The 15,008-nt window shown below is 34.9% G+C and overlaps 4 protein-coding genes across 4 annotated transcripts; all 4 read right to left on the bottom strand.

The window, feature by feature from the left end:
* Positions 1-861: 861 nt before the first annotated feature.
* Positions 862-2,404, bottom strand: LOC122589083 (phytolongin Phyl1.1). Its single transcript, XM_043761327.1, has one exon. It carries the CDS (start codon positions 2,014-2,016, stop codon positions 1,183-1,185), a length of 834 nt encoding a protein of 277 aa, XP_043617262.1. The 5' UTR covers positions 2,017-2,404; the 3' UTR covers positions 862-1,182.
* Positions 2,405-3,747: 1,343 nt separating this feature from the next.
* Positions 3,748-8,194, bottom strand: LOC122589356 (DNA repair RAD52-like protein 1, mitochondrial). The gene is made up of 4 exons (XM_043761645.1): positions 7,746-8,194; positions 4,691-4,728; positions 4,506-4,600; positions 3,748-4,133 (listed from the first exon to the last, which is right to left on the bottom strand). Exons 1-4 carry the CDS (start codon positions 8,045-8,047, stop codon positions 3,993-3,995), a joined length of 576 nt encoding a protein of 191 aa, XP_043617580.1. The 5' UTR covers positions 8,048-8,194; the 3' UTR covers positions 3,748-3,992.
* Positions 8,195-9,192: 998 nt separating this feature from the next.
* On the bottom strand, positions 9,193-11,127 carry LOC122590309 (GDSL esterase/lipase At1g71250). Its single transcript, XM_043762630.1, has 5 exons — positions 10,878-11,127; positions 10,645-10,772; positions 10,148-10,390; positions 9,782-10,040; positions 9,193-9,419 (listed from the first exon to the last, which is right to left on the bottom strand). The coding sequence occupies exons 1-5, from the start codon at positions 11,125-11,127 to the stop codon at positions 9,193-9,195; spliced, it is 1,107 nt and encodes a 368-aa protein (XP_043618565.1).
* Positions 11,128-11,922: 795 nt separating this feature from the next.
* On the bottom strand, positions 11,923-14,635 carry LOC122589645 (protein NRT1/ PTR FAMILY 4.4). The gene is made up of 5 exons (XM_043761962.1): positions 14,498-14,635; positions 14,180-14,397; positions 13,469-13,900; positions 13,232-13,377; positions 11,923-13,127 (listed from the first exon to the last, which is right to left on the bottom strand). Exons 1-5 carry the CDS (start codon positions 14,619-14,621, stop codon positions 12,245-12,247), a joined length of 1,803 nt encoding a protein of 600 aa, XP_043617897.1. The 5' UTR covers positions 14,622-14,635; the 3' UTR covers positions 11,923-12,244.
* Positions 14,636-15,008: the final 373 nt, after the last annotated feature.

Raw genomic sequence — 15,008 nt, 5'->3', positions numbered from 1 at the left:
TTAAAGTTTTATGTCTTTATTGCAAGACATTGAATAAAACCCCTAATCTTTCATTCCATAAGCATATGCACCACAAAATATATTGAATAAAACCTCTAATCTTCCATTCCATAAGCATATCCACCACAAAATTTAGTCACAAATGAGCCGGTTTTGTATGGTACACCAAATTTGCATATGCATTACATATCCACACTAGAATCATACACAAGAAAGATACGTACCAACACTTCCCACAAGGTTTAATGATTACCTGTATGGTATTAAAGATGCTGACTGTGAACAAGAAGCTCGGGAAAACATCAAAAGTGTGAACGAAACCATCAACAACCGAGAGATAGAATTTACTTCAATAGCTCATTGATTTAAGGGTGATAAGCACGAAAGTAATTGAAAGATAGAATTTGGGTTCCTAAGAAGGCTCAACTCCTGGACAAGGACAAACATCCTATTGACAATACTTCTTGACCTTGATAAACAACTAACCAAAACTAAGCGTACCATGTCTTTCTCAAGTCAAATTTGCATATTCATCTTTACACACATAATTAACGAAATACTTCACATAAAACTGCCTCATGGACAAATATAAAATTACAAAAATACATTCAGCACACTAACTGCAACCGGGTGTCTAAAATCACATCTCAGAAAAGTAAGAGCTTCAGCTTCTATTACTTTGTTATACAACCAACCAAAGTAAGATTTTTTTTGTGGAAACCACACAAGCAAATTCATATAGTTGGTTCCTTAGATCCAAAAGAGTTGAATCAAATGAAAACATATCTACAAACTAAATTAATTGTGCCCATACACACTGTACCAAAGAGCTGGAGATACACTCATGGCTTAGCCTCTAAATGATAAATTCTCATATTGTAACAAAAAATGGTAAAATTATATAATGTAACAAAGCAGATGGGGGTTAAGGATCAATCACAAAATCTCCATCCAGTAGTTTTTAATTTCAGTGCAACAAGATAATGTACAATAAATAAGATTTTTGATAAATGTACAAAAATGTTTAAACCACAAAGCTGTTATGAACATAACCAGGAGAGCCAATACCTTGTAACGTTTGAATCTCAAATCTGGAATCACGTGCGGCTTCCATATACTATCGCAACGAAATCCAAAGAACATAGACGTGTATTTGTGATTCCTTCACAGGGGAACATATTTTCAACGAAGACATTCAGTACCACGACACACCACTATCCAAACAATAAACAGTATCAAACAAATGACAATATCAATTGCAAGCACAATACGAACTTGACGACACCACTTAGTCCGTACAGTTTGATTACTCGATCTAGTCATTGAACTCACTTCTTTAGTCAACGAAACCCCCACAACAGAACCACCACCTTGATTATCGGGATCCACACTCGAAGAATCCACCTTAGAACCACCTTTATCTGCAGACTTCCTATGATCCTCCACCACCCCGTTTTCTCTAACCGAAATAACATGATCCCTCGTCTTTCTCTTCTCTTGCTTAATCGACTTCCCTAACAAAGGCGCTTTCGTCGAACCACTCGTATCACTTTGCCCATTACTATCATTAACAGGGGAAGGTGACAACCCATCATTAAAGCCCGACCCAACAACAGGTTCAAACGACGCAATCAAACGCCTCACAATAGGCAACATCTGTTCTTGCAAAGCAACAGAATTCGGGTTTGCCAAGATTCGTTTCAACCCTTTTTTGGCAACAACTTTCTTGAACTCATCTCTAACATGTCCTAAAACCTCAAGCTTTTTACCATTTCCAAAATTCTCATCAAAAATAGCAAAATAAACAAAGCCATCACTTTCCATTAAAAACCCAAAAGTCTTTTTAAACATGGTTTGAAAATACCATTTATGATGAGAAGGAGCTTTTTCTAAACATAAAGTAGCTAAATTTTCAATATCAATATCTCCAACACTATTACTATTATATGCATACAAAATCTTGCCTACATTTGATACACAAACATAGTACACTGTATCACAAACAGAAGAACCCATGTCCACAAAACACACACACACTAAGTTCAGATGATCCAAACAGATCTTATAGATCCTTAAAAAGCATCATGGGTCTAAACCCTAATACACAAACCCAGATAGGATTCACATGAAAAAAATATATAGAGAGAGAGATAAAGATATGACCTTGATATAGATAGATAGATCTGTAAGTTAAGAAAGTGTAGGAGGAGGAGCAGAGCAGCTGTTTTTGTTTAAGTTGATGTTTGTTTATTTAAGTTGGGATGATTGGAAAAAGGAAAGTCAAAGAGAGAGTGGTGTAAAAATGGGAGAGGAACTGGAACAGAACAGCTGTTTGTGTTTGTGTTAATGTTTATGATGATGAGAGAAAAGAGATTAAAAATTTGACTGGATCAGGACTGGACCCTACCAGGACTTGGACTTCCTTTCCCTTTTTTCTTTCCAAACATATACAATACACCTATTTGTCCTCCACCATCTCCCATTTCTTGCAACTTTCCCTTCCATCTCATTAATTTTCTTTCTTTTCTTTTTCTTTTAGAAAATGACCTAGAATAGTTGTATTTTTTTATTTATTTTTTTTTCCCAAAATTTTACTTATTTTAATTGTATACATTACAAAAAAATTATGATGATAATTCTTTGCCACATGTACAAATGTAAACATGTTATTGCATATTGTATAACTGTGTAAAATAAATGACGAAAAAATATTATGAGTTTATCATCATCTAAGTTAAGTGGTCGATGTCAAAACTCTAAGAATTAGTAAAAAGTGAAGCATGAAAGGGATGTAATTGGCGAGCTATGAAGAAAAATAAGTTTATTATATGAATAACATATGTTATTTCTTATGATTTTTTTAAAAAAAAGTTTATCTCACGATTTAGATCTATTTTTGACTTATTGTAACACTTAAACTAGACTTTATTTGTGGCATATTCCAACCATTTCCCTAGCAAGTAGCAACCTCCAAACATGGCTAGACTTTTTTTTTTTAATGACATTCTATTCAACTTCTACTCCTAAATTATATAGAGCATGATTTGAAACCTTTTATGAATAAACATGATTTCACTTGTTACTAGACCAACTTGATGATGATTATGTGACTTAAACTTGACATACACGGTTGTTTTTGTGACTTCGGATAGAGACTTTTCTTACCGTAGTAAATCTGCAATGTTGAGCATAAACATAGGGCAAGTGTTATATTATTACTTCCAAGATTGCAATTTCGGCTAAGACACATTAATTAGTATTCCAACAACACATATTCGAACAATTTTAAAGTTATGTTTAAACACTAATATGATCATTGATCTGCACGAATGCAGGACATAGGAAAAAACAATTTCTGAGATGTTGGCATTTTGTCATTGGACAAACAAGAAAACCCACCATTTTCTGGTCATGACCTCAATGACAAAGACTCACCAACCGTTCAAGCTAAATATAATAGAATAAAAATTATACCACTTTTGACAAAATATTAGAAGAATGAAGAACAAGAGTCGGTCCATCAACATCTATGTTATGTATTTATGTAGCTGATTGGTACAATAAAGTTAATATCCTTATTATAAAATGTTACTTATAATTCATTGAATATACCAAAAAAGAATTAATAAAAGACGGCAAGACTTTGAGTCAAATAGAAGCCCTTCCCATCTTCATTTTTATGGTTTTTCTTTTTTATTATTTTCTTTGAAATAATCATAACTAAAATATTGCATCACATACGACAAATTCATAAGAGTTGGCGTAGATAAATTTAGGTACATATTGTGATCCATGGTCACCTTGAAATGATGCAAAGGTAACAAAGAAGTCTCAAAAAGTCTGGAACCATAGTTATAGCTTTAAACCCAGATAATAAGTACCAAAAATTGTGGTTAAAGCATACGCTGCTGCTACGGCAGGAAGTTACCTACAAGTTACTATCAAGTACCAAGTTTTGACGAGGCCTGAGACCAAGACCTACTATCAAATACCTACAATTCTGCGTGATAAAGATGAAGTCCAAGACCAAAACGGGCACAAGCTCGGCGAAAAGCCATGGCTTCTGCCTTCTGCACCGGATCACCATAGTCTACATCATCAACTGATGAAGTTCCAGTAGACTCCCTAAATATCTGCTCAAAAATCAAGTCACAAGTTATTTTCTACCATTTAGTCTATTTCATATATATAAAGCCTTACAATTTTTTAGCTCTAAAGCATTAAGTTTATCATACAGCCGCTAAATTTAGCTTGACTTCTAGTGGTCAACTTACAGCTAAACTTTTCCAAAATTCAAGAGACTGTTCAAATAAAAAACCAACAGTTAATCCTTTTATTAAACTAGGTATCAAATAAATCGATGCATTGTTTTGAAGCAATACATTTTTAACTTTTGCAACCTATAGATGTCCAAGAAAGTTTCCTTTGAAGAAATACTTAATGCAATCTTATGCTTTAGGCTATTTAAGAACAAGCTTAGTAGAAAGTGTTAGTGAAAGTTATACCTCTGCATCAGTCCCATAAATTGTTACCCGATAAGTAACTGTGACGGATTTCCCATCGGCCGAATAGACAACATTTCGGACTTCCCCAGACCATTCTACAATAGACACCGAGTAAAAAAAATTGTATAAGCAATTGGACATCAGGTGTAATCCAATAAAAGACAATCAAAAAATCTTTGACATACCTGGAGCATGTAAATTCATAATCCTGTTCACTATATGCCTGGCAGTCAAGAATGGAACTATCACATTAGTTTCTCATCACAATTGATAATACTAAAACAAATTCAGATATATTGTCTATTCTCTGAAGTGTTTGCAAGTTCATGAAGTAGTTTGAAAGGAGGATTACTGTTGTTGACAATGCATCTAAATTCTACTGTATTATATTTCTAACAACACAATAGTATTCCTATTTCATATATATTGTAAAAAAAACTATTCTCTGTGCATCCCACATAGTAATAGCAAGCACACATCATTAAGAAAGGAAATGAGTGGGCATTTTAGATGAATTGCTTGGAAGCATCCCACATAATAAGGTGCAGTAAATTATGGACTGAAATAAAAAAGGTCAACAATAACTACATTAAAAAAAGTCAAAACAAACTATGAGCAGAATTGTTAGATCCAAATTACATTCAGATTCACTTGGATTATGATTAGGTAACCTACTACCAAAGGCATCCAAATAACACGATAGTTCCATGAGTGGGTACTATGGCGTAAAACTCCAAGGGTGTTGTAGTCTTGTAGCTACTAAAGTTACATACTCCTAGTACAGTTGCTTTTAAGTAGAGGTTATCAGAGATACAGAAAACTAACCAAAATAGTAAAGCCGGATAACCAACAAAGGACCCAACCAAAACACGGGAATCCACAGTCCATTCTTTTAGCCAAAACCGAAAATGACAATTCGACTTCGGTTCAGCCTAAAAACTAACCGATACCGACTGAATCAAAGCAGAGTTGATAATATCCCTTGTATTTTGATATTTTTCCAAAATCACAACCACAGGTTTTGTTTATCAAAAAGTCTCATTCTCTCCTGATTGAAAAGAGTCAACAACTCCAAAACAAACTCTCATCTTCGCGATATTGTGCAGAGTATAAATTGATCTCTGGTATTTCTCGGAAACAACTCTTTATTGTCGTGATACTCCGTATGGATCAAATGATTTGAGTTCTATACTGGTTATATTGCCCTGATGTAAATGTTCTGGGTTAACTTCACCAGTGAACATACTTTTCAGACATATTCATTTGATAGTAATTCTTTTTTTCTCATTTGGGAATCGACCGAATCGTGTTTCTAAATTTTAAAAAAGATAACTGAACTTGTTGATATCATACATTTGGATCATTGGACAAAAATTCAAACTGGGTATCTAAACTTATACACAGATATCACACGTTTTTGAGCATGTAATAGTACAATGACCCAAATGAGCAAAATAAAAGCACATTATATAAAAGGAGCATTTCTTAAAAAAACATCTAAAAGACACAGACATGGCAAAAAAAAACCATCTAAAAGACACAGACATGACCAGTAAGCAACAAAACTGCCTAAATACATATTTACCATATGAAACAGCAGTCACAGAAAACCACTACAAAACTGTAGAGAAAATACTGTTTATGGGGAAAATTAAAAACAAACAAACAAACTGAGTAAAACCAAAAGACATTTTTCCTGATTTAAAAGGCAAACTTCTGGCTGGGGTTTTAGCCAAACACCCCTCACCCCTCGTTGGCTATATTTACGGATAGTCTTCTGTCAAATCTTCATTAGATTTCAAGTGGTTCCAAAGATAGAGTTATACATGCAACTTGAGAATAAAAGAGATTGTCTTAAGAAAATACATATTCCCTCACATTCAGTAGATGTCTCTTCTTTGGCTTGCAAATAATATAGTAATAAAACTCAATAGGAACTCTTGTTAACAATTTTCTATACTGTATTATTTGTGGTTGCTGCTCCACCTTGCAGTGCAACTCACAAATTTTGTATTTTGTTCCTTGATTAATAGTACCTTTGTTTTCAAAGAAATAAAATTGTAGTTAAAGTATATGGGCCAATTTGACATATAGGCATATAGCCCCCAACATTTTTAGGTTTCTTTCCCCATTCCATACTCACGTTGTTTAGGGTTTTTGACTGGTGACTAGTTACATAACAACACTTCTGTTTGGGGCAATTCAAATACTATTCTGCAACATTCATTTAATGTTATATCAAGCTAAGTGTATCTATGAAATTGGACTTCGTAGATTCGATATGCTTCGTCCTAGACCCTAGGTAACATATTCTAAAGGTTATATATGAACTAAATGTTGTTGGCCATGTTCAATAATAGTGTGCACATTCAGGTCACCATGGTAATATCCGCTTCACTATAATTGTACACCAAATCATGCACATATGTCGCTTTGGAGAGCCTAAGATGAAGCAAATCTAATCAATGATGTTCAACTTACCCAATATAACATTAAGAATTTGATCCAATTCACCAAAAACTGTTTGTGAAATTCCTTGAAATGTCTTTCCCATGTCTCAAACTCGAGACCTCCAGCATGAAAAGCTGGTGCTCAACCACTGAGCTATAATGGGAAGTACATTCACCAAAACTGTTATTACATAATATAATATAAATCCCCAAAAGAAGCTTAATGCACATTGTCATCATTATAACAACCCAGAAAGTATGAGAACCCAATGAACAACCTTAAAAACAAGGATGGGATGTAAAAGAAAATCCCTGATACGTCTTTCACTATATGCTACATGAACCCAAGTACTCTTATACACTTTTTTACTAAGACTAAGACTAAGTTTTAAGAAAATTTATAGAGATGTGCCCCTAAAGATATGCCGATGCCGAAACAAAAAGATCATGACATAATTAGCGGCATTACAATTACAAAACCAAAAATTCACATTTTTGACCCTAGAACGATGTTTAGAAACATTAACACAATAATGTAGTGATTACTCGGATATTACTCAACTCACATCGGTCTTTGAACTTGTGGAGAGTACTACTAGGCCTTGGAATCAGAGTTTTACAACACTGTTAAACACAAGTATTAACAAGACTACTCCTAAAACCAACTTCACTAGCAGCATCTAATACTAAAACAACTACTACTACTTATTTAGCATATATCTAACATTAAAAAAACCAACCAACCAAAAAAGAAAAAAACAAAGAAACAGCAAAAAAAACAAAAACAAACCATGGGATGTATTTAACAGAGAAGCCATTAGGTTCTGTACGAGCTCTGATTAATTCATCCGGCACTTTCTTGTTAAGTTCTTTCAAGATCTCTGATACCGGACGGCCAATCCCCAAAGACAAAACGTCGTCGTCTGAAGGTGTTTCATAGGCATTAATTGCCTCTTCTTTTTTGTTTTTGTTTGTTTTTTTAGTAGTACTAGTAGAATAAAACAACAGACTTGAAGCATTTTTTAGTGCCGGTGTGTTGTTGTATCTTAACCTTAAAGCTGCCGAAAGTGATTTCCTCAGACAAAACGCCATTTTCTCGGCAACCCCAAAATATGATTGAATTTTTTGTTTAAGTAAAACCCTTTTGCTCCTTTTCAGGGTTTACAAATTTTGTTACTGTTGTTTGTATATATGACGACCTTGATTTTGGGTGTGAAAGTTATCAATGTGACTCTCAACTTTTACTATATTTCAATGTTACATTTTAGGGGTGTTTGGCTTATCATACTTTGGTTTGTATATAGTATTTTTTTTTAACTTTTTTTTTTTCTTTTCAAATTATAACTTATCAAAACAAATAAAATGTATCAAATATAAGCTTGAAAACAACCTTAGACCACACACCTCCTTAGGATTTGTAGGGTTTTTAAAATCTCACGGAATATTTGAAATTGTCGATTGAGTTATATTAGAATCGTTTTAAATTAAGTCAAAAACGAGTCAATCTACTCCATTGGAAATTCAAGTTAAACTTGAATATCAAAATACATGACTTGTTAAACTAATGAGCTTTGTAAAGGTTGTGCACTTTACAAGTTCATCTTTTATGTGTATAATTTTATCAATTATGTTAAATTGAGTCAAACTGAACTGAAAATTAACGGGTTCATTTGTATTATCTTTGATATATATTATTATTATAGTTATTCTAATTTTAATATAGATAATTGAGTTGCGTACTTGCGTTGAACCTAGCTAGAAAATATTGTCAATTGAGATTACATTTTAGTTCTTTTTTATTTTAAGATTTTAAAAATAAACCTATGATAAAAATGTAAATATTGATAAAATGATGACTTTGCAACGTTGGCTAGTTGCTTTACATTTGGTTTTACGATTTTACATAAAAATAAAAACCCAATTCACATCTACAAAGTCGAAATCCAAATAGTCATGTACGTTTCTAACCTTTTTCATTTTGGTAAATTACTCCATGAACAGCAATATACATGCACATAAATCAGCAGGACAACTCCTTAACTTAATAGAAATTTATATGGTAAACACACCAAATTATACAAGGATCTTAATTGCTGCATTATTACAACCTTTATAGTTCAACGATTAAATATATTATTCATTTGTTCATAAGTAAAATACACAAACATTAAGTTTTTCTTAAAAGACCTAGAAGACAACCCAATTCATGAACCAAAACCATGAACAAAAAACGCCGATTATAACCTCAATTGTGCCAATTGTTGAACGTTCATTGGATAGTTGTCGGTAGTGGATCCAGAGTACGCCCTCTGAGCAAGAACAGCATTCGCAGCTTGAGTTGGGTGGAAAGCATCCCAAAACACATATTGATCGCGGTTGAAACATGGTGTTGCTAGCGGGAGGCACGTTATTTGCCCCTGGTTCCTTCCTATCCCACAACATGCTCTATCTCTTACTGTAAATCCTGTATGTGGTTGAACATTATAATTGTTAAATTAAGTACTAAAGAAGTTGTGCAACACAAAATGCATATGAGTAAATACATCAAAATAATGACAAGAAAGTATGTATAAACATGGCTTATTTTTAAGAAGTATTTGAATCAGTTTCTAAGTTCTAAAGTCAACTAATGGGCTTATGGGCTTTTACCTAGCTGGAAGGTGAAGTTGTGGGTTCTGGTCCAATTTGGAAAAAATATTCAGATTAAAAAAGATACATACAATAGAGTAATAAGGAGTAAGTTTCAAGGTGAGTAGTATGCTTTGAGTTTGGGTCTTAAATTAGAAGTTGTGGTTGATAGAAAGTTTTTGTGAAGTGCATATATACCATATCTTGCAGGGGTATTCAAGATGTCACCAAAAACACCATAAGTATTTCCATAGACAAATATGGCCCCAGGGTGCGAGCCATCATTAAACTGACCAACAAGTCTCCTGAGACCTTCGTTAAAGGGGCCTAGCATTTGGTTCACCGAGTCCACGCATCTCCCTGCAGGGGCTTGACCAGTGGCTAACTGGTTAGGAATGCACCCAAGTGGCCCGATTCCTGGTAAAAAGAATTTCCGAAGCCCTACACTGTATAGTGCCTACACATAAACACACATCATTGGCAAAGCATTCATAGATTTTTTAGTCCACAGTATTCATCGGTACCATCAAAAATGGAAAAATAATCGAAAAGTTATATATATACTTGGAGTTGACGGGCATAACGGGTTAGAAGAAGGTTGGCAAATGCTTCAATAGTGTAACTGCGGCTCGTTGCATACAGGTTTGGCATGAGGTAGTTGTTAATGTAGTCATTACTCCCAAAAACCATAACTACTATGGAATTCGAGAGGAGTTCAGTTAGGTTCCCAGGGCTCAACATGGTCCTTAATTGGCTTAACGTAGTCTCAAAATTCACAACTTGCTGGCTCAGTGTGTAGCGATCTCCCTGTAGTCCAAACAATTAGTACTAAAGCCATTTCTGAATCTTAAAGTCCATATGAAAAGTTTACACTTATTAAAAACTTTAAACTGAGAATTAAATTGCATATAAAACGTTTATTAAAATCATTCCTATACATTTTTGTTTAAACTTTATATTGATGATGATAAAATTTGAGCATATTATCATGACCTTTTATCAATTATCTACAAAATAAAATATTACAGTATGACTTTAAAAGGTCAACCACATGATCTTACATAGTGTTGGCCACTTTCATCAAGGATACCACCAGCAGCAGAAGCATAGTTGACACCCCCAAGGATCCTATTTCCGGCCGTCCTGGGATCAGAAAATGGAGGCGGGGCGGCTATTCCCAGCCAATCTCCTGCACCAGACACTCAAAATTAACAAATTACACCTATACAAGTTACAAATTAAAAATTTTTAAATAGCTTAGAGAGAAACGAAAGGAAGTTAATAAATTAGTTACCAAGAATATCGCTGAAAGTTCTTGCATTAGTAAATCTACCCGAAGGACCACGATAGTAATCAATACCGTAAGGATAAAAATCAGCTCTAGCAATGGACCTAAGGAAGTTGTTATTCCCATTATCCACTAATGAATCTCCCATCACCCATATCGCCGGAGCCTGAGCTTGTCCTGCTACACCTTTCCACCAGCTGCACACCACAACACACACCACAACTATGAATCGCCACCATCCGTCCATTTTAACCATTGTATAGAAACTGTTTTTTTAACGTAAAGATGGACAATGCATGTAATTTGAATAGCTATATATAGACATAATTTTCAGTCATATAGGATTTATATGTTAATGATTATCCGTTTGTAACAGATAAGAAAAGGGTTAAATTTAGCTACTTATTGTCCTAAAAATACTCATTTTTGGACCTTTTTTACTTGTTAACTTGGACTTTTAGTTTGGCTATATATATGTTGCAGCAAAAGTCATGTGATTTTTACAGGGGCAGCTTATTATGGGTCGGTTTTGATCACCTGTCTTACATGGATGGGATGTACAGCTAGCTAGTTTAACAGAAGAAGAAATATAAGTATAGAAATTTAAAGATGAATACATATGATATATACAAAGAGGACAAGACTCAAGAGGGTAGCATGAGAGACATGACACCCCCTATATAAAGATCTCATTTCCTTTATTTAGAAACAGCTTTCTGTTATGACATTTCATCCCCAAACTAGTTTGATTCTTGTTTTGCTTTCATCATTTTTCCTTGTCCTTTTGGATGCACAAAATAGGCAAAAGTACGTACTAAGTTGAATATGTCGACAAATTTATGGTGTGTAATATATCCTTTTTTCCGAGGTAAATCTAGGCACAGGCGCATATTAGTCCCACTCGGATTTCACATCCGGCCGATGTGAACCCAAAACTTCAAGGTCTCAACATCCAAGTATATCGATATAATAACTATATAACATATGGAGTATTAATTTTATAGGTTTAAAACATGAAAAGCTAATGAAAGGAGACTGGGAGACAATAATATTACTGAGTAAGCATATATATATTAATATAGTTGATTGATGGTTTTATACCTAACATCTTTGTAGATACTGCAAATCATCATATGGTGATCATGGTAGACCCTTACACATCCAAACTTTCAAAGTCAAACACACTCACACATAGAGTCCACTATCAAATTAGTCAAATCCCCTTAAATGGTGCACTTATGCTCTAATGGTTATCACAATAATCACCTCTAATTAATTAACCTTTTTATTTTTCTCTTTTCACTAATAGTATATGTAATGCATAGACTCAATGACGATAATTAGTTGAATTTTGAGCTATAATGATGATGTTGTTAGCCCGTTTCGATGTCATCGTTGTTCCCTGATGACCTTGATCTTTTGGGCTGGATAGGCCCGCCTTGAGGACCCATCAATGATGGGTTGTAGCTATACCACCTTGACCAGAAAAGGTAGTTGAAGAAGTTTACAAAGCTTAGACCAGCTAACATCCAGTAGAAAAGGTCTAGCCTGTCATTGTTGAGGTCATTATCACCAAGCCATCCACGTTGGCCCGACTGACTAGAGGTGATCTTGTTCACTAGGGACACAAGAAGAGAACTTAAGTAGAACCCGAATGAATACGAGCAATATGTCATTGCTGTCAAGAAAGATTCCATGCCTTCTAATGATTGTTTGTAGAAGAACTCAATTAGCCCAACTGCAGTAAACATTTCAGAAACTCCGAAAATAAGAAACTGTGGTGCTATCCAAAAAATGGAAAAGCTCTCTTTGGGATCTCTTAAAGATATCATTCTTCGTTTGTTCTCGACTATTGCAGCTGAAACCATGGAGAAAGTTGCAATGAAGAGACCAACACCAACCCTTTGTAGAGGTGAGATCCCTGAGTCACGGCCTGTTATTTTGCGTACAATGGGAACAAACGTAGTCTCGTAAAGAGGGACTAAGAATACTAGCATAACATATGGGATGGCTTGTAGGGATGCTGGAGGGATTTGGAAGTTTGAAGTGAGTTTTGTATTCATGGTGCTACCTTGTTGAACTGAGAATGTTTGAAGTTGTGCTAAAATGGTGTTAAAGATGATGGTGCAAGCGAAAATGGGAATTACTGATATGATTATCTTGACTTGCTCAACTTGTGACATGGTGCATAACCTCCACGGGCTTTCATTGCTTCGATTATCGTCTTGAATCTTAATGCATGCTTTGTCCAAGAACCTGTACATATGGGATTGGTAAATACAAAACAGAATATTATTATGAGAATTAGATTCCTGTCAGCTGCAAGTTTGATTAATTCTTAAGTTGCATGATCAAATGACCTGAATTTGTCTGTATGGAGAAGGCTGCTATCACCACGAGACTCAATAGACACATTATGGTGAAGTACAAATCTTTTGCTTCCATGTGGCATTCCTGAGTTCGACGGGCAAACTTGCTTTCTCTTCGTGATAGCAGCTACGAAAACCTGAAGAAAACTTGACGATAAAAACACACATGTAGAAAAAGCAAATAACTGGCTGGATATAAGAAGTTCAGTATATGTCATGATTACGTACTTGGGCAATCGGAGTGAATATACTTCCATGAGTTGGTTTGTTTCTGTAAAGAGGAGTTCCACAAAGTAAGCATATTAATCCAACAGCCATGGCAGCAGCCGAAACACCAAACCCTATATCCATCCCGGAGTGTGTTTGCACCCACACAAGAATCGTTAAGGCTATGAGCTCTCCGATGCAGAATGCAAAATAGGCACAGTTGAAGTAAGTTGATAACTTCTTGGAGTCCTTTTTCCTGAACTGATCAGCTCCAAGAGAGATTATGTTTGGTTTTAAACAGCCACTTCCTAGAGCCACCAAGTAAACCGCTAAGAAAAATATGAACTCTTTTAGACCTCGAGCTTCTTCACATTTGCTTGCACTCGACATCATGTTGCATGTTGGTGGTCTCATTTGAGGCAGATGGGCTTGTATTGACAGCAATATAAATCCCTACACACCAACAAAATAATAATCATGTTGTATTATATATTATGGTTTACAAATAGCATACTACTATAATAATGACAACCAAATACTTAATTATACATGATGATGATCATTAATTGGGGAGTTTGTAACACCTCATGTAGAGAATGGGAGGCCTTTAGTTGTAATATATTATTAATTCTACAATGGTTTTAGTTGAATTATGGTTCTTATTAATTATGCTATAGCTAGCCTAGCTATCACTTGGGTTGAGACATTAGACATACAAATCAACTGACTTACAGATAGCTCAATGAAGCCGAACAATAACATGGTACGGTAGCTACCAAGGTAGGAGTCAGAAAGAAAGCCACCAAGAAGCGAGAGTAGGAAAACGGTGCCCACAAAGTTTGTGACGACGTTAGCAGACTTGGATAAAGGAAAATGCATCTCATTGAAGACATATGTGATGAGATTGTTCCCAACCGCGGCAATAGCCATCATTTCAAATGCTTGAAGTCCTATTTAATACCATTGATCACATCATATATTAGCTTTCAAAGGTATACAAGCAAGATTCATATAAATTAAATGATGATATAAAGAGAGTTTATACGTTACCTAGGATGGCAAGAGCAGCATGCATGCCACCATGTTTTCCGGGCTTGCAAGGTCGATCTCTCCAATCGACATAGTCGTCTACGCATGGTTCCTCTTTGCAAATCTCCTTCTTGTTATTCACCATCTTTTTAACAAGAATGAAAGAAGGTAAACTTTATGAAATGAAGTGTGGTTAGTTTGCTACTTATAATAATGTCAGTGTTACAAACATGCATCATTGTTGTGGATCCATAATTGACCAAACCCATGAAGAGTACAACTTTTTAATGCGTAAAGCAACGAGTGATGTTAACCCGACTGAGCCAGAATGAACCACGTAAAATGAATAGGCTGGTACTATGTTTCTAGTTAAATTCTAATACTGCGCTATGTTGACTTCTTGAGGTTGACTTTGCAGTAGTGCCATGGTTGACCCACAATTAGCCCATTAAGCTTAGACTTCACAACACTTACTCGTCACCTTTAATTATAGCCACACCATTACGTTTATACACACAGTACACTACCTCCC

The sequence above is a fragment of the Erigeron canadensis genome, chromosome 2 (assembly GCF_010389155.1).
Source record: "Erigeron canadensis isolate Cc75 chromosome 2, C_canadensis_v1, whole genome shotgun sequence".
In the NCBI taxonomy this organism is placed as follows: Eukaryota; Viridiplantae; Streptophyta; class Magnoliopsida; order Asterales; family Asteraceae; genus Erigeron; species Erigeron canadensis.
Note: the sequence above shows the minus strand (reverse complement) of the source record. Positions and strands in the feature narration are given on the sequence as shown.